This window comes from Molothrus aeneus, chromosome 2 (assembly GCF_037042795.1).
Source record: "Molothrus aeneus isolate 106 chromosome 2, BPBGC_Maene_1.0, whole genome shotgun sequence".
Lineage (NCBI taxonomy): Eukaryota > Metazoa > Chordata > Aves > Passeriformes > Icteridae > Molothrus > Molothrus aeneus.
Window position 1 is genome coordinate 106847374 of NC_089647.1, and position 19550 is coordinate 106866923.

The following is a 19550-nucleotide window of genomic DNA, read 5'->3' on the forward strand; positions in this document are numbered from 1 at the left end:
ATTTATTCTACTCTCTACTGCTGGCAATTACTGCATTAATTAACCGTTCCAAACACTATTTTTCAATTTGCCTTTGCATTAGTGGAACAGTGTAAAGTCTGATAAAATACTCAAGGTTTCACGTCCAGAGGAATTTTTTTCTTTTCAAAGGGATTGTTTCCTCCCTAAAACCATGACAATAAGAGATCTTCATTTTCACAGCCAATTATGTCAGCCACAGTAGAATGTTTTTTCTACCAAGGCTAACACAATATAATGCATGACACAGATCTCAGAGCAGCTGACAAAGTTGAAGAAGCTGATAAAGTCATGCTGGCTTATTTAGTCTACCCTGTGCCTGCCACCCAGTTGGAAGATGTGCTTCCTAAAAAAAGAGGTGTGATTTGAGAAATACTGGAAATATTTACATGCACATCTAGCCAAATGTAAACCATTAATAAGGATGGACCCATGGACTGAGGGGCAGAAAAACAGTCTTGAGTTAAAACTCCATGGGAATAATTAAGACAGAATTAATACTTGATACATGATGTGGTAGGCACTAGAGTGCAGGGTAAGCATTATTTAAGATGGTAGCGAGTTTGATAATGAACACCAAAATTAGTCATCATTAAGTACTACATAATCCAAGGAAACTAAACTGGAATTCTTGAGGCACAGGTCTGCATTTGTCCAATGGAAGACTGGGGCATTGCTAAATATGCCCTGGACAGATTCTGCCCAAAATAGGAACCTCAATGAATCAGCATGCAAATTTCAGATGCTTCCCTAAAAGTCATGTACAATCAATTCTCTCAGACATAAAACATAAAAGTCTGAACTTTTGATATCATCAATCACGGAAAAGTGCCCAAATTATTTCAAACAGGGTGCAGATGTTGCCAGACTGCCTTCAGTATATTCACAGAGTCTGGGAAAGGACTCATAGTAGCAATTGTTACAGTAATGATAACAAAATATGTCCTATACATTAAATATGGTCTCTTTTAAAATATTACACCTTCATAATTAAGCAAAATAAGCATAGGATTCCATCAAATTTCTTTAGCTTGGCTAGTTAGTACCTTAGACTTAAAGCATTTTACTTTTAGCAATTTAATTATTGGTTATTCGTTGTAACAATTTAAGAGAAAATATATGTTCCAAAGTTCAGTTTACTCAGCATCTGTATTTTGGTAATCATTTCAGTATGATAGATATTTGACCATTTTAACTATTTGATTTCAAGGCAAGATATTCCTTAATATTAAGAACAATGGCATGAGTTACAGTTTTACTTTCATTATCTTTTCCTTGGGTTTTGTTTTTTCCTTATTTAAAAGTTCCAAATAATGGTGTAATGTAATTATTTCTCTGGGAAAAAAAAAAAAAAAGAGAAAACCCTTGCACCTATTTTTATTTGTTCAAGAGTTGTATAAACTTTGACAATTATTATATTCGAAAACCAAATGCCAAAAATTTCTTCCAAATCCCAATAAAATGTTATATTTTCTATGACAGAGAACATTACAGAAATATGTATATTACAAACCATACATTGTATATTAAAATTCAGGAAGTATTTTTCCCCAACTGGTTAAAGTAATGCCTTTGGAGCTGTCTAACTCAGATGTGTTAATGTACTTCAAAGAACTCAGAAAATAAGATTACAACTTAAGTCTCTGCACAGAACAGATTGTTAATATACAATTCATTACGGTGAGTTTCTAACACATCTCTCTGCATGGTACTAAAGTGGTAATACTTTTTTTTCTCTTCTCTAATTAACAGATTTAACATTCAGAAATAATAAAAGAAATATAAGGCAATATCACTTTACCGTTCCATTTAGACAGTATGCGCTAATATAATTCTTGTAATAAATATGAACCTGTTCGTTGATCAAATCCCTAAGAAGATTATCTAAAGCAACTCCCAAGTAATTACCATTCACCATCTGTTCCACCAGGGCCTCAGCTGATCTGCTGGCATCTTGCAGTTTTCTGTACTTCTCAGGCTTTTCTCGCTGGATGGCCTGCAGCACGACAGGAAAGGTGAGTATTTCAACAGAGGGATTTCATACAAGGAAGTTATTAATCTCAGGGATGTCTTCTGATTTCTTGAGACTTTCTAACCCATCATATTGCCCCGACTGCTCCCCAGTTTGCAATGAAAGAGGCAAGCACCATAAACCACCACCAGGAAGTCAAAGTCAAATACAAAAACAGAGAGTCAGAACACAACAGAGCTGACAAATGACACATATCAGTATTTTATAGACACATAAAAGACATAGAAATTAAGAGCTATTTGAAGCACAATATTTCAGAAAGAAAATATTCATTTAACAGTAATGCCTTGTGGAAGAATAGATTTGCTTATTTTCATGGTAAAAGCAAAAAACTGACCATTCTCACCAAATCACAGGGATTCACAACATTCTACAACATCAAACCCAGATAAAATTTGATTGCTTATATTACTATTTTATTTAAAAACAAAATAACAACTGTAAAATGCATAAAAGACCACATGCAGCAGACACCCATACATGGGCTATTAAGAAGAAGAGTCAACTGCAGATTTAATACAGGCTTCTCATCATATTTTGTACTTAGTACTCTTGATTCACCTTTCTGTACACAAAAATTGCTCTCCAATGTTCAGGCCGGCTAGTAAGGCCTAGTAAAGGCCAGCTGCTGAAATTATAAGATATAGTAGGAAACTAAATTTAAATATCATTTTGGGTCAGTAGAAATACTGATGGAAAGCAAACTCATTTTCAATCTGACAGCCCATCGATGCTGTCTTGTAATTAACACCATGAAGTCACTTCATTGATTTTAAACTAAATTAGTTGCATAATTTAGGTGTAATTTAGAAGCTCAAAGATGCAACAAGCTCAAAGATGCACAGTCAAATTTGATACCAAAAATAAAACGGACTATATATCTCCCAGAGATTCTGACCAACACAGGGTCCCATAAATCAAATCCCTCACTTTTCTGCAGCAGATACACACATACAAGAGGATATGATCCCCCAAATCCTACATGATGTATAAGGAAACATAAAACTTGGCCCTGGTTGCAGTTTCCCAGGCTGGCTGATCCCACTGGGCTTCCCCATCACCCTGTTAATTTCCACAGCCAAGTTAGATGCTGCATGACTTCAAAAAGGCTCCTTAAACTGAAAAGAAAGCTCAAGTAGGTGTCTAAGGATGCATTTAGTAAAAGAATCTTATATACACAAATTTGGAAATACTATTTTTCAAATAGATTTTTGCACCCATATGGAATGAATATAAAAACCTTCGAAGAAACTCTCTTAAAATAACTTTTCAAATGTGATGTTTAAAACATCTTCAGTTTAACAAGAAGCAGCTCCCTGGAAGACACCTCAAGTGAGGAGATACAGAAACTTGGAAGAGAAATTTTTAATTAATTTCATGCTTTTCCTCAGCCTACCTATAAATGTTATCCATTTGTGCATACAGAAACTGTTAAGCAGCAGGCTTTCTAACAATGTCACTAAAACAATTTTGGATAAATGAAATATATAAAGAAAATATATTTAGAGAATAATAAAATAGCTTGTATTTTGGAAACATATTTTAATATATAACTAAATTACCATTGAAATATTATGAAGTTTAATCCCACTAAGTTACAGATGACTGTATGAATTATCTCTCATTTTCATAGGTCAATAAAATCTTGCACGATTACCCAGAACAATTTAAATATTTTCCAAATTTAAAAAGTAAATTAACTCTCTGCAGAGTTCCAAAATCTCTTACAGAATCTTAATTAATACTACTCTTTCTATAATGCTAGGTATAATTAACATGAGAATAACTGCTGAGAACTCAAAAGAATCATTTAAACACTAAAATATACTGAAAATAATTCTATTCCGTCTGTAACAGCAGGTGTGTAATTATCATGTGTATAACTGTAGTGAGCCGAAAAAAAATCATTCAAAAAAAACCCCACAAAACCACTTCAATAAAATATGCTAAAACTTATCTTTTTAAAACATAAAAATGATATGTCATATAAGCTTGTGGAAGTCAACACTTCCCTGCCCAGCATATGCTATGTGTGAAGAAAAACGTGGAGAAATGCCCACTTCTCTCCTGAAAGATTCAAGGTCCCAGGTCCTGGCAGAAAATATAAGCACTATGTATACAGTCCTTAAAAAAACATATCAAACTTTCAGTCAACTATTTTTTCCATTCATTTTTATGTAATTGGCATATATTATGCAAATGAAGGTCAAGCACTGGTTACAGGAGGACAAACACACACAGAAAGCACAGTGATAACCAAAGGAGGAGAAACTGAACTCCTGGTTCCTCCTACAAAGACAAATGATGTGGCCTGGGGAGAAAGGAGGAAATTCACTCTAGTTACTCAAAACTATGAGCACATGTCCCTGCCATTAGCCTGTACACTCTGCTATCATTTGCCAAACCTAAAAATTGTGGTTTGGGTTTTTAAGATCCTTTTAAGAAGAAGTATTTCCATAACCCTGTGTCAAGTGCCTAGAAATGAATGGAGTAGTCCTGGAAACACCTCTCATTTATCTCTTTGGCTCTGTTTTCATCATTTTTTCCTTTACTGAAGGGGACCATACTCTTGATCCAAGTAGAATGTCACAAGTAGAATGGGATCATTTTGAAGGGATTTGTGAAGTTTTGAAACTTAAATTCTGTATAATAATATTATAGAGAATAATAAAACAATAATATAATTCTTATTCTGTGTAATAGACACTTTTTGACAACAGCCGCTAAGCCACTTCAAAATATTTCCAAATATATAACCTCCCTCCTTTTTTTTACTCTTTTTGCCTTCAGTAAAAGATTTTTCAGAAAAAAAAGACACCAATATTAGAGGAAAAGGTTAACTTTACAGGATTTTGTCCAAGTAGAGATTAATTATCTTTTGGACTACTTTGCAACAGACAATGCAAATGCATTATAGCTCAGTTTTAATTGATTGAAAAACAATACAAATTCATCTTTAGCTAAATCCTAGCCAAAGGTGAAGGGGCAATTTTTACAAATCTAAACATTGTATTTGACCTTGAGATTTTAGTTGACAGTTAATGACTTCATAAACGAGAAAATACTGATGGCTGGAGAAATTTGGATGTTATTCATATATCAAATCAACATGTTTCTTTGAGAGCTCTGTGAAAGGATGCAGGGCAGCACCCCCTGACCTCCTGTGGTGGTGACCCACCACCCCTGAGGGCAGAGAGGGCAACATTATCATCACCAGCTCTGACAGTGATTCAGCTCTCAAATACCCATGCCTAACAAAGCATGCCTGGAAAAGGTCACTAAAACAAAACAAACATATGAGAATGGGACTTCTGAGAATGCCAAGAGAACAAATTTAATTGTCTAGGATATATGACATTTTCCCTTACATCTGTTCCTTGTGCTTATCTTTAATTCTGAATTTCTAGGTGCTTCTTCTTGGGTAACCAAAACTTCTTTCAAGGATTTTTATTTCTAGTATTTTGTTGGTTAGTCTCAAATTTACTAAGTAGGATTTACTACCTGAAATTGTGGAGGTTTTTTGCACCTGAACCTTTATATATTTGAACTTGAAATACTGAAAGCTTATTATAGCTTAAGAAAAATATGGAAGTCCTGAGTCATTCTTAGGTCTGATTTTAGTAAAATACACACACTAACTGTAGAATATTTATGGTGGCATGCAGTATAACTGCATATATATATATATAATAAATATATATGTTATATAAATAAAACATGTCATTTAAATATAACATATAAATATAAACATAACATATATGTTATATAAATATGTATAATAGAGTTATATATAATGTTTTATATAATTAATATATATATTAATGTTTGGATGTCTCTGTTATTTAGGAGTATGGCTGTTCAACAGTGAAACTTCTATTCTTATGGATTTACAGTCTCCCTGCCCAGGTAAGGTAAATATCTTTCTTCTGTATCAGGGAAGGGATATAAATACATTTCTTCTCCCCAGACATAGGAATGGACTTTTTGCACATATCTAATATATTCAAGCTACATAATACGTCTGCCAAAGGCTAATTTCCTGCCAGGATCTGAAAAGCAGCTGCCTTAGCAAACAGAGTCACTGCATTTCATACAGCCTGCTCTTGGCTCTGTCTCCCCCAGGACTCCTCTGAGCTGGGATGGGAGCAAGCTTTTGCACTTTATGAATCACCAATGATGGCAAAAGAGATTTCCTTGTGGATTTCATTTCCGATGCCTCTGTCCCTCTATCATGCAGCAGGTGCACTTCCACTCAGTCTTATGGATGTGACCCCTCATCCATGAAAAATGATGGGCAGGAGCAAGCTGCCACAAGAAAAAACAACCCTGAAACTAGTAACTGTCCTCAAAAGAGCAGCAGAACAGAAAGTCATCACAAAAAAGCTCTAGGACTCAGCACTGACTACAGTAGGGAATAAAGGACAGTTTTGGCATCAGCCAACCACAGGTTGTTCTGTGCTATACCAATTTATGTTTTCATATGGGCAAAAACCCCTAAATGATAAAGTAAGTGCAAGATGGGACTTCTGCACGTGTGTGTAGATGGTCACATGCATGGCATGTACAACACTGGGGTAGGACTGTGGATGACAGTGCACGTCCTGGTTTTGGCTGGGATACAGTGATTTTCTTCTCAATAGCTGGGACAGTGCTGTGTTTTGGATTCATTATGAGAATAATATTGATAACATTCATGTTTTGGGTTTTCTAAGTTGTGTCTATCCTTGTGGAAGGGGTTAACAGCAGGCTTGTTAGCTAAAGTAGTGAGAAGAAGCTGAGAAGTAAGAAGAAACTGATAAGAAGATTTTTCTAAAGCTGTAACTAAAGAAACTGAGAGAAGAAAGATAGAAGAACTTTGCAGCTAGATGAAACATTTTTAAAAAGTTAATTAAGTCACTATAACTTCTCACTAATAGTATTATGTTAATTTATTGTAGCTCATAGTAAAGATAGAAGAAGCATAAACAATTAAAAAGTGTATAAAAGTCAGCCATGTTCAATAATAAAGTGTTGCCAACTGAGACTACTTGTAGTCTCTGCTTTATGTCGTGACCGCCTTGACAGTGACATATCCTAAGTCAAGAACTCTTTTTTTGGAATGTCTCATGCTCTGACAGTGATACACAAAAAAGAAAAAAAAAAAAAAAGCAAGCTGTGAGGGAATACAGCCAGGACAGGTGACCTAAACTGGCCAGGGGGATATTCCACACCATAGGACAACATGCTCGGTGTATAAACTGGGGGAGTTACCTGGAAGGGGCATATTTGGGTTCAGGGAGAGGGTCTAGCCTTGGTCAGCAGGTGGTAAGCAACTGCATTGTGCTTCACTTGCTTGTTGTATGCTGTTTTCTTTCTATTATTTGAATTATTATTTGCTATCATTATTATATTTTACTTTATTTCATTCATCTATTCTTATCTCAACCTACAAGTTTACTTTTAGTTCTCACCATTCCACTGGGGTGGGTCGGGGGATGTGAGCAGGTGTGGTGCTCAGTTGCCAGATGCGCTTAAAGCACAACAGAACAATAAAATCTATTTCAATTATCTCTCACATATGTTTTCCTTTCTGAATTTCATTCTTGTTTTATATGCCTTCTACAACTTTACTAGAAATTATATAATATGTTAAAACACATACTATCTTGTTTTCCATTGATTTGAGGTACACTTTGAGAGAACTAATAACTAAAAGTGTTAACAAGCACCAATGGAACTGTTCAAATCAATGAACTGAAAAGTACTTTCTGCTTTGTCTCTCATTTAATTGATTGAGACAGAGATAAGACCAGAAAAAGTCAGGTCAGGACAAGTTTTAAGACCTGGCATTTATAAAAATTTGATATTTTTCTTTACTTTGTTAAAAAGTGTGTTCAAAGACTTACACTAACTGAAAACGATTCAACACATAATCTATGTAGCACTTGTCAAGTGTCACCTTTCAGAGTGGTCACTCTCAAATTAATACATGCAATAGAATATTTTCTCCCTTAGAGCAACTAGAAACTTCTAGATGTAACTTGGTTTTCTCTATAAAATGTTTATTTTAAAAGCAGTGACACTCTGTGAAATTACAACAGGTCTTGGTCCTCAAAAATATTTTCAATGTTAATGAAGGATACATATAGATTTTGCTTATATCTATTTAGAAGTACTGGTTTGTTTCAGACCTCTCTCATGACAATATAATTAACTAAAATTATTGCAAGAAACTTGGAATTTAACATGGGATTTTAAAATGTACACTTACAGTCACAAAATTCCATGTTACTCAATCTTATCATAGCTGATTCATGATGGAAAAGTAGAAAATGAGAAAAACCATCAGCAAATCTAAATTCAATACAGCAATTTTGTTCCACCTCTTTGTGTTCTAGGAGTATGTATCAACATGGGTTTTAATGACCTTCCACAACATACTATGCTACTATCCAAGATAATTATAAAAAGCCCCTTTCTCTTGGAAAAGATGGGCATTTTTCATTGATCTGAAAAAATCAAATAATGAAGAAAATTTGTAACAGTTTAGTTTTCAAGGGCTAAATTCAGTAATTCAGTCTATGACACACAGATGCACAAACATAGCAACTTAAGCAGTGCAGAACCAATCACTTTGTCAGGAAAGAACAGTTTTTGGTCCTGATATGGCACTACAATAGAGAAAAAAAAACAAAAGGCAAACAATGAAAGCCCTGTGGAAACTGGTGATTGTCATATCTATTTTACAGCTCTGTAAAGGAAATAGATATAGATTTTCTTTAGCATCCATTCCAGTGACACTTTTCATATTCTTCAGTTTATGCATGTATAATGTCAAATTAAGCTGTTAGTATAAAACGGATTGCATATCTAAGTAATGATAACCTAATATAACTTTATAACTTTACAAATATATGTAAATTATATATATATATATATATTTATATCTTCATATCTATATATATTTTGGTATAACTTTACCTAAGACTGTCATGGATCTACAATACCTTCATTAAATATGAATATGTATGAGCAAAAACAACAACAAAAATCTATGTGTTCAGACAGTCTGTGTAGTAATTTTGGTGCCAAAATCTGAAACTCACAGAAACAGTGAACACATCTAAATTTATCTTGGACAATCAATGCTTGTCAGTCTACATTTGAAATCCTTTAAACTTGGACTCTGAAAGCACTTTGGCAAGCAAATACAGACTAACAGACATGCAGAGGAGTAGTTTCTCCTACATTGACTCTTTCTCTGAGGTCTGAGAGGTTCCCCTCTTTCCTGAAGATGGCAAACTCAGGGCTCTGCAGCAGTGCCTCGGAGCGGGTCATCCAGCTGTGGAGCTCCGTGGTATCCGAGTCAAACCTGAGAGACAGAAAAGTGCAACAGGACTTTCAGCTTCCACAGTTCATGAGAACAGGATTGGCAGCCAACATGGTCGTTTAAGCAAGGGAATAAACAGCAATTTCTACCAGCAAAATACAGTTTTAAACCCCCATATCTCATCAGGGAGTTCATAAAACTATTCACTTTTATATTTAGAAATGTAGAAATACTTTTTCATTTCTAAAACCAGATTTGACGGCTGAACAGATGTAATAATTTCCACAGTAAGCATTCTAATTTTTCAAGCTAATGTTTTTGGAAGATATGAAAAAAATGTCTGTCAGTGAAGGAAGGGTACCACGAGTCCTGTTGGCTGAGCTGAGGATGTAAGACCTATCAGTCTGACCAAATGCAACCTTCAAATCTGTGAGATCACTATCCCAGCTTGTGATTATGAAATTATGCAGAAAATTCAAGCAGAAAATTTGATGAAAGAAGCTTTTTCTGATTAACTCCAATTTGTTGTACAATGTAATCACTAATCAACAAGTATAATTTTCCACAGTTAAAGCTTTAAAACCAAATTTAAGATCCCCAACTCTCTGAAATTAATTTACAACTGATTTTTACTCCACAGCCCTCTTTACTACATTCTGGATTCTTTCATCAACTCTTTTAAAACTGAACTTAACTTGTATTAACCACTATTCAGGTAATGTCTCAAAAAGCAGATATTTAAATTACTAATGTCTAGAAATTTCAAATTGTGATTCAGTATCTACTGTGGTTTTAAAACAAGAAGCTTCAGACAATATTTGTTGTCAGTTATGCCACGCTTTCTGCTTGATTGCATTTCTTTATTGCACTGTATGTTCTAATATTTATATCCCTTTTGCAGCTGACTTTCCTTCTGCAGCAATATGCTGAACACAATAAAGCAGAAAGACCTGGGGGAAAAAAATAACAAGCTGTATCTTTCAGTTCGCTTTATGACCATAGGTTGTATCATTTGCATACAACTGAAAATCTACTAAAAACAGTAACTTGAGCAACAATTATACCCCTGGAGGAATTAATTATTTTATAAAAATACACTTCATTTATACAAGAATCTGTACTTCTAAAATACAAGGATGTAAGGCAAAACCAGGTGCTACATAAATCTACATATGCTGAATTGAAAAATGAATACAAGAAAGTATTCCATGCTTGAGTTAATATTTATGCTTCCTTTTTTTCCTTCTCCACTGCAATTTTTTGTATTCATAAATAATGAAAGCAAAAGAATTGCAAACTGCCTTAATCTTAGTCCAATATTCTACATTCAATTATAAACTCTTAGGAATAATTTTGATAAAAAATTTCCTGATAATACTAACTGAATACTCATTCAAGGAGAAAAAACTGTGACTTTGAAGAAATGGAAGGTGCAGAAGCCTTCAGTTTTAAAAAGAACTACAAATTCTAAAGCAAAAGACAAAATAAAATTTCCAGATGGTTCAAGGAATGTCTGTGCTGTTCTAATCCCTGAACATGAACTCCAAAGTCAGTTGAGAGCTTCCTACTTCAGCTTTATTTCTGATCATTAAACCAACTGCAATTCTTGAAATAAAATGTTATCCTTTGTTCTACAAATAATAACTGCATATTTGATGATTACAAAACGCCAGACATCTGATAGCAATGAAGTTTACCAGTCCCTGAGTACTAAAGTTCCTTGACTACAGGTAAAATTGTATGAGTTCTGGAATTTGTTCCATTCTGAAGCTGCAGGCAAGTATTATCAGTGAATCCAACTCTTTGAAAAATAGCCTGGTGTTACCCTCGTACAGGATGGAAACTGATAGAAAAATGTTTATCAGTGATCAATTCTTCAAGAAAAAGGATTTAGCCCTTGCCTTTACAACACCTGGAAGAGGAATGGGAGCATTTGGGATAGTTTTGACAGTAAAACAAAATAATTAGGAACACATCTCATGGCCCAGAGAGCCATCAGTTGGTGGCAAGCGTTAGATATAGATCTTTAAGGTCCATTTCAACTGAAAGCATTCTATAATATAATATGATTCTCTGATATGACCAAGCTGATCTCACATAACAGATTGCTCTGTCACTTGCAGTTTCTTCTGGAGATAAATATAATTTGAGAAACAAAGCCTCCTGTTCAAAAAAAGGCAATAGAGTGGGGGGCAGAAAAGAATTAAAAATGCATAAAAGTTAAGTCCAAGTAGCCTTTTGCAGTATATAAATATCTTTAAGATAAAGACATCTTACCTAGCAAGAAAAAAAAAACCACTCTGTCATGTTCACCTTGTGCAAAAGGAGGAAACACTGGTAGAAATGGCATTTAATCATTCTGCTTTAGTGATTGGATACTTCCTTTCTGAGCACAGCTGCAGTTAGAAATTATATTAGCTCTAGATTGATATCAAAGTATAAATAGAGTCTTTAAATCTCCTAGGGACAAGAATAATTTAGACATAAAATAGTGCAAGACTGCCTTTCTGCCCCAACAAACTTCAGTTCAGGTAGAATTTGTAAAAATAGATCAATGGAAGATCCTAAACCAAAAATCACTTGAGAAATTACTCTTAACTACTTCAATTTAACATGCACATTGTCATGCTCCCCACCTAAAAATCCATTTGAGGCAGAATATTTATTTTCTTCCTGCAGCTGTCACGCTTTTGTTTTCCACTTAGTATTTTCTTCTGCTGTTCCATGAGAGAAATACTATTTTTACTGGTCCCACAGCCCTCTCTTTACATGCCAGCATATGTCAGCTGAGTTGTCTTTCTTGTAAATATAAACAAATTAACTCTTCTTAGTGATTTCCATAAGTCTTTTTTCTATTAGATAGGGGACTTCTAGTAGGACGAGAGAATCCTACTGTGGTAAGTATTTGGGTTGAAAATTCCATTAAGAGAAAAACTTGATGCAATTCAGTTGTGAAATGTCTTAAAGGTGAGGTTTATCATGTATTTAATAGAGAAAAGGAAAGCCAGAACAAAGAGTCAATTTTGAACAAACACATGGTGATCTAGTAAGAAAGTTTGGAATGGGAATATGAAGTGGGCATATGGCTTGGGATGATCAAGAAAATCAATTTGTGGAGAATTTTCCATGAAAATGTGACCGGCATAGATTAAAAACATTATTTGTTTTTTAAAATATGCTTTGAGTAAGTAGATATACAAACAAATTCAATCTTAAACAAGTTCACATAGGAACACAAGGCATGAAGTATCTTTCTGTCATGTGGCCATCATGGTACATAATCTTATCTCTAAACTGAAGGATTTTCATCTTTAAACTACATTACAATGCTTCTGCTATCATGGACAGACACTGGTTTCAGTACTTTATTCTTCCAACAGACAGAAATTGCTTGACAATTTCCTTTGCTCATTTGTTTCCTTCCCTCCTCGAACAAAAATCACACTGGGCCTGTCACCACTGTGAATCTTGGGCAGACATGAAACCATTTGCCTACATATTGAGTTGGCAGGGCATGATGCAACTTTGATCCAAGAACCACTTCACTGAATTATTTCATTTCCATGTCTGGGCTTAAATCCCCAGCTCACCAGAGTCTTTCTCAGCTTGTAGCTCTTCACTGCCTAGAACATATCAAAGAACAACTTTACAGCACATGGTGCCCATTGGAAGAATTATTCTGATCTAATTCCCTGCTGTCTTTCTTCCTCCTCTGTTTTTGTAGTTGATGAGTCATTAGTTGATAAATAGAGTTGTTCTTATCTTCTAATTCAACTGCAAATTTATCCAAACAATTTTTTTTACCTTCTTATTTTTTAGGTTTCAATTTTAGGTGTCAATTTTATTTCCTTTTGGAATGACATTTTGACCCTCCCTCTGCATTTGTGATAATATATTAAGTTTAGCCTCATCAAAAATATGACCAGTGCACCTCTGTAATACATACCAAGGCATGAAAAAAAATACCAAATCAATCCCAAGTGTGTATCTCCAACAGAAACTCAACTAGAAGCATCAGGTACAGAGTACTTTTAAACCAAATCAATACTCTGTAATATTGCAGGTAATTTCAGGTGCTAAATGTAAAGAATATAAATTCTGTTTATTTGTCACTAATCCATTTCTCACCTCACAAAAACTAAAAAGGATAAATGCTTACTAAGCATTAAGAAGTGCCCATGTATACAAACCTCAACATACATTTCTTATTCTCCAAATGAAAATGTTTATTAATTATTTCCCCTTTAAGCAACAGAAAACTATTCTGTTGTGTCTTAGTCATCGTTTCCTTTCCTCTTGAATTGACTACAGCAATGAAATCACTAGGAAAAACCACCAGGAAAATTGAGGACATTACTTTCTTCTTTCTGAATGTGCTACCTATCATTAGATAACAATACCAGAGCACAAACTGAAATTCTGTAAGAGATTAAGGGTCAAACAACCCAATGGAGGGGCTGTAAAAGTGCCAAACAATCACCATTTGGTCCTGAATAATTAATTGCACAAAAATGGGATCTATGAAAAAATACCTATCAAAAAGAGAATTATAAAGTCCCTATATGTTTTCCTTTGATAATTTTTTCTTTAAAAATCTAAACTTTTGCAAATAATGAGGGATTGAAATCCAAAATATAGTAATTTTCAAAAAAGTGAGGGCTTCTCTCTTTTCAAAAAGTACATTTAACATCTGTTAAATGATAAAAACACTAGATGGAGCAACTATCCTGTTTTAACACACCTTGCACTTCAAAGGGCATCGAGTCTCTTTCAAATCTTCATATTAACATTATACTAATAATAATGTTATGATACGTAGACTTTCCTTAGAAACTTTAGGGAGCATGTAAAAAGATATTTACCAAATTGCAAAGAAAGGTATCTTTGCTTGTTATTGAAACATATTAATATTAAAAATATATTTAAATTAAATATTAACCAGTTCTTACTTGTCTGCTATTATAAACTTAGCATGAACAGAGTAGTTCTCAGATTTCTTATGATATGCAACTGACCTGTTCCTCCCAGAATATGTAAATACCATGAAAATAAATATGTTGTCTTGCATCCCTTTCTCCCATTTACAGTTTTTTTAAATACTATAACCTCAGCTGAGTTACATTTTATCTCTAGCCCTAATACATTCTTTTCAAGATCTTATTATACAGCTCCAAGAATTTTATCTTTCTCAGTTTCAAATTGATTCCTGTGGGAAAAGGAGCTTTTCTTTGACTAGTAACAGAACTTAACTCACCTAAGTTATTCTGACATTTTGAAGCATTAGTCCTGAAGGAATTTTAGGTTTTGGGAGGGAGAATGGAGGGGGGAAGAAATAAAAAAAAAAAAAAGTAATCTGATTCTTATGTCTGCTTCCCTCCACTTATGGCAAAAACTTGCTTTAAGAGGCAAGAAAAAAAACAACAGCTTCCTTCCCATGCATTTGTGCCACAGTAAATGAGAACAATGGGAAGATGACTTTCAGTCCTGTGGATGTTATTGGTCCACAAGTCAAATTACTGCTTCTTAATTTTTTCAGTTTAAATCGAGATTTTTATACTTTCAATCCTGATAAAACACTTGGCACTGTAGAGTTTGAAATTTTAATCTTAGCCATCCCTTTTTTTTCTCCTTGGTTTAGTAACTGGAGGCTGTGCTCTTACACAGTACACTAATACAATTTTTACTGAGTAGCCAAACTATTCTTCCTTCCTATAGTATCCAGTATCTCTAAAACACATAATTCACAGAGAAGCTAATCTGAAGCAGAAGTATTTTCAAACCTCTGGCAATGGGGTCTGAATTTATGAATGATGAATTTATTTCAGGCATAGTCCTTTTACAGAAAGAACACCGACTAAAGTCTGAGAACAGAGGAAAGAAGCTGGCAAAACCTGGGTGCATTATTCACCACCTCAAAAAAGCCTCAACCCCCAATGTGGCTTTCCCTTCCAGGCCTAAAAATATCAAGCAACAGCATGCAGTGTGTTGTGTTGTGACTGCAGAAGGCAGCCAACACAATCTGGTTATTCACCTTTGGAAGGTTCTCACAAGCCTTTGGTAATAGCAAGGGCTTTTTGAGCAAACCAAGACTGTGTACACAACCATCAACTATTAGTCATTAAGTGCTCAGGGAAAATTTTGGTGGTAAACACACACAATATAGAATGATGTAGGAGAGGTAGGTTGAGAACCCCCTTTCTTTTAATTTATTTTAAAAAATCAAAAGGCATGCAGCACTATGGGTTTTGTTTATCCTTGGGTGCAGCTACAATTGAGTACAAACAAAAAACCCTGAGAGATCTCATGGCCAGCAATGCACCCAGAAAACAAATGACTGGATGTATGGGAATACAATACTTTTTCTCCTATCAAACCAAAACATTGATCCAAAAGTTGTCTAGTCACCAGTGAACAAAGATATTTTAACTAAGCACCCAAATTTTTAGATGAGCTTTCTTCTTCCATTATTATGCTAATATCTAGTATAAATTTATATTTTCTTGTATTTGAGAGAAACAACAGCATTCTATAAAAAGTGTTCATTTCCAAGGCTGCATTTTTACATATTCATTAAAAAACATCACAAAACCTGTTGTTCTAAGCTGAAACTTCTTCCCCAGAGTTTACTCTCAAAGTGTTTTTCCAAAGCCATTTATTGACTGCTCCTCCCACTGCAGATCACCTGCTTGGACTTTCTAGAGACTAAAGGTACATAAATTGTGGGGTTTGGTGTTTTCTCTGTTCAGTTAAAAATGCAAAAAATATTATCTGAATGGAAAAACACTGCCTTCAGATAATACAACCATCATTCATCCTGCTGCACAGCTGTGGACACTTCCAACATCTACTTAGAACATTTCCAAAATGTAGGTCCACTCACAGATATAACAATCACACTGGACTAGTTCTCATGTGCTGGTGCAATTCCAGCATTAAAGAAAACTAGTAATTTTGATACACAAAACAATAGTTGGAGCATATTTTAAAATGTATGTGCATTAAAAAAATAACTCTCTTTTTCCTTGTGAAAGTCAGATTTCTCTCCTAGCAGAGAGAGAAAATAAAAGTATAACCTGTTCAGAAATGCAAAGGACTCTGATTTTAAATATCTAAAAGAAACCACCACTTATTCAAATACCTAAAGTCATCCCAGGCCAAGACTGAGAACTACAGATTGTTCCATCTTGACTCTTATCCAAAAGTTAAACAGAAATTATATGGTAAATGCACATATTTTAGATGGCATTAAAACAAATCAAAACCCCTTGAAACCTAGTATGCATGGTGAAAAATTTATTAACACTCTGTAAATTTGGTAGCAGATCAACCAGTAATATATCTTAAAGCAATCCTAGTCTCAGAGTTGATAATACATCCTATTTTCTGTACAAGGATCAATCAGGTTTCTATATAAACTTGTTAGTCAGAGTTCTTTAGACAGACATCAGCTAAAGCACTGTAGTAACTCATAATTATCAGTTTCAATAAACCAAGGTAGTTTGGAACAAAAACAGTTCCCATAATCCAGCTAATTCCTGCCCTCAGGCAGTCTCCTTGCATGATGAGTAACAAGTCTGTATTCTGCTGTACCCTGCCAAGTTTACTTTCAGTATTAAGGCAAATCAAAAGAATATAAGCAAGAAGGAAAATATATGCTAACAGCAAATATATAGTAGTTGAAAAAGGAACTTCTACGCCAATTGGTCTCCAGTTTGATAATATTGCATATAGCAACAATTTTCTTGAAGAATTAAAAAAATAGGTTTTTAAAAAAATCATCCTACTTCTTTTAGTTTTAACTAAGATAATGCTTTCTTTTGTAACAGTAGCCTTGCACTTCACTTCCTTATGAAGTAAGATCATTCCTAAAACTTTCAGTTCAGGAGAAAAAAGGTAAAAAGTTTTAAAATAAAATACCAATTATTTAAATATTTTGAAACTGCAGGGAAAATTTCATTCTTAATTTTTCAATTTCAAAATAAAGCAGACCACTATTTTCATGCCACTATGTTACACTAAAGGTTTACTGTCATATATAAGCCAACGGGGCCTCAATCCTGTTTCACATCTTTGCACATCACTACTGAAACATTAACAGGGGTGTTAAGGCTTATAATTCCTGATAAGCAACAACACTGCCATCTAAAAATTCCTTCCACAAATTCAGGAATTACAAGTCTGCTGACAGTCATTGCACTGCATCATGTGGAGTGCTTGGGAATATATTAGCAAGATACAACTCTCACGATCTAATGGTAACCTAGGATATGGGAAAAAACAGATTCAAATGAGGACTTTAGAGATAGAATCAATTCATTGAAATTTAGCTCACAAACTGATTTAGACCAAGCACTTTCCATAGAAATAGTTATACAATTTAACAAAAAGAGGGAGAATCACTCTTCTAACATCACATACACAGCATTCCTAAATAATGATGCTGAGCTAGAAACCTTACTTTTACACAGGTACAATGCCTACATATAAAAAGTACCTATTTTTCCAATAACATAAAACTTCAATTTAAAAGAAGTCAGATTTCTCCTATTCTTTCTATATTTCATTCTTCTTAAAAAGTGAAACACTATTCTACAAAATAGAATAGTTGTCCTGGTAAACACATTGAACTAAACAAAGATATTGTATATAGAAATGAGAATGAAAATGAATGCAGTTTCACATCCTTTTCACTCTTCAAATCTATTACTGTGGAATTCATGTTTATCAGAATATAAAAAAAACATTTCCAAAACAAGCATTAAAATGAATGTTTGAAATCTACCTTCATAGCATCTCATTTAGAATCTTAGTGCTTGAGCTAATTCTGCTTAAACACAGCAGAATTTTTTTCTCCTGACTTTAACTAGTGTTCAGCATCAGTATAAAATCCCTTGTCACTTGTACTTGAGTTACACATGAAAAAAATCTGAAAGTAATAATAAATCATATTTCACAAACTATTAACTGCCTCTGGAGAACTGCTATTTTTACTCCTGACCCATAAGCCCAGAAGAACACAATGGACTTCAGAAAAAAGGCAATATCTTCATTACTAATATTTAAACTATAATAAAATTCTCCCTAAAGAATACAAAAATCTTAGAATTAATTTTGAATGCTTCTTGTACATCACATTTCAAGACCCTAGCCAAGTGGGATGCCCACAATACCATACATAAGGACTTTAACTGACTATAATTACTATGCAATAGTATTGATGCAATCATTAATATTCTATAGTACTAAATAGGTGTAATAGAAGCAAAACGTATTCCATAACTCATGCTGAGTAAAGAAAGATAATAATCAGCTTGTCCCCTAGTAGAGAACAGAAATACAATTTTAAGCTCAAAATAGCATACAGAAAAATATTGCAGTCAAATGACAATTTTTGCATTTTTGTCCAGACTCTATCAGTATTCTCTCTCTGCCTCATGATGATTCTCACCTCTTCCTAATTTCTGAATCCACAAGGAGTTGCCTTTTTTTGTGGGGTGGAGGTGGTGGGAGTTCCTCTTTAGCATGCTTAACCAGGATTTGCTCTCTTGTGGTCACCATAGTTACAGTTTCCATTACAGTTGTCTGTGTTAGTGATGTCTGAGTGGTAGTGACAGCCTGCGAAATCTGTGAGAAGTACAAAAACAGAGGTCATACATTATTTGAAAGACTTCAGTAAAGATTGTTTGGAGGAGCAATAGAAAATAATGAGAAACTGCTCTCATCTGATCGTAGGCTGACCTTCAGGAAAAAACATTATACGCAACTCAAGCTAGATTGTTTTATGTGACTCACGCTGTGTGAATAAGTTATCTGCAAAAGCCAATATCAAAATCAGAAAGGATTCTAATGAACTTATAGCTCCCTGTAATCCCTACTGAATGAAGAAAAGAAATGAATGGAATGCTACAATGGAATCGAAGATAGCAAATAAATAAAATGTTACTATTACTAGATAATAATTTCAGACTGCCCCCATCTGAAAATTTGCTCCTTGAGAGGTGATAAAGGCATTAAAATGGCACTAAATTACCAATTATTAGTCTTAACATTTATAAAAATTTTCAAATAGAATGTAAACCACCATAACATACTTGCATGAAAAGGCAGTTAACTTTCTGGCTGGAAATCTTAAATTAGAACACATACATTAGAAGGCAAATGAATTTTCATCAGTTTTAGTCCATAATTAAA

At 34.1% G+C, this 19550-nt stretch overlaps 1 protein-coding gene across 1 annotated transcript in view; it reads right to left on the bottom strand.

Annotated features, from left to right (window-relative positions):
* Positions 1-19550, bottom strand: part of DMD (dystrophin) — a 1043102-nt gene that overhangs the window by 659393 nt on the left and 364159 nt on the right. The window contains exons 16-18 of the mRNA XM_066545460.1: positions 18808-18983; positions 9278-9401; positions 1927-2014 (exon numbers count right to left, since the gene is read on the bottom strand). Coding sequence (XP_066401557.1) covers positions 1927-2014; positions 9278-9401; positions 18808-18983 — 388 coding nt within the window. The remainder of the gene's footprint in view (positions 1-1926; positions 2015-9277; positions 9402-18807; positions 18984-19550) is intronic.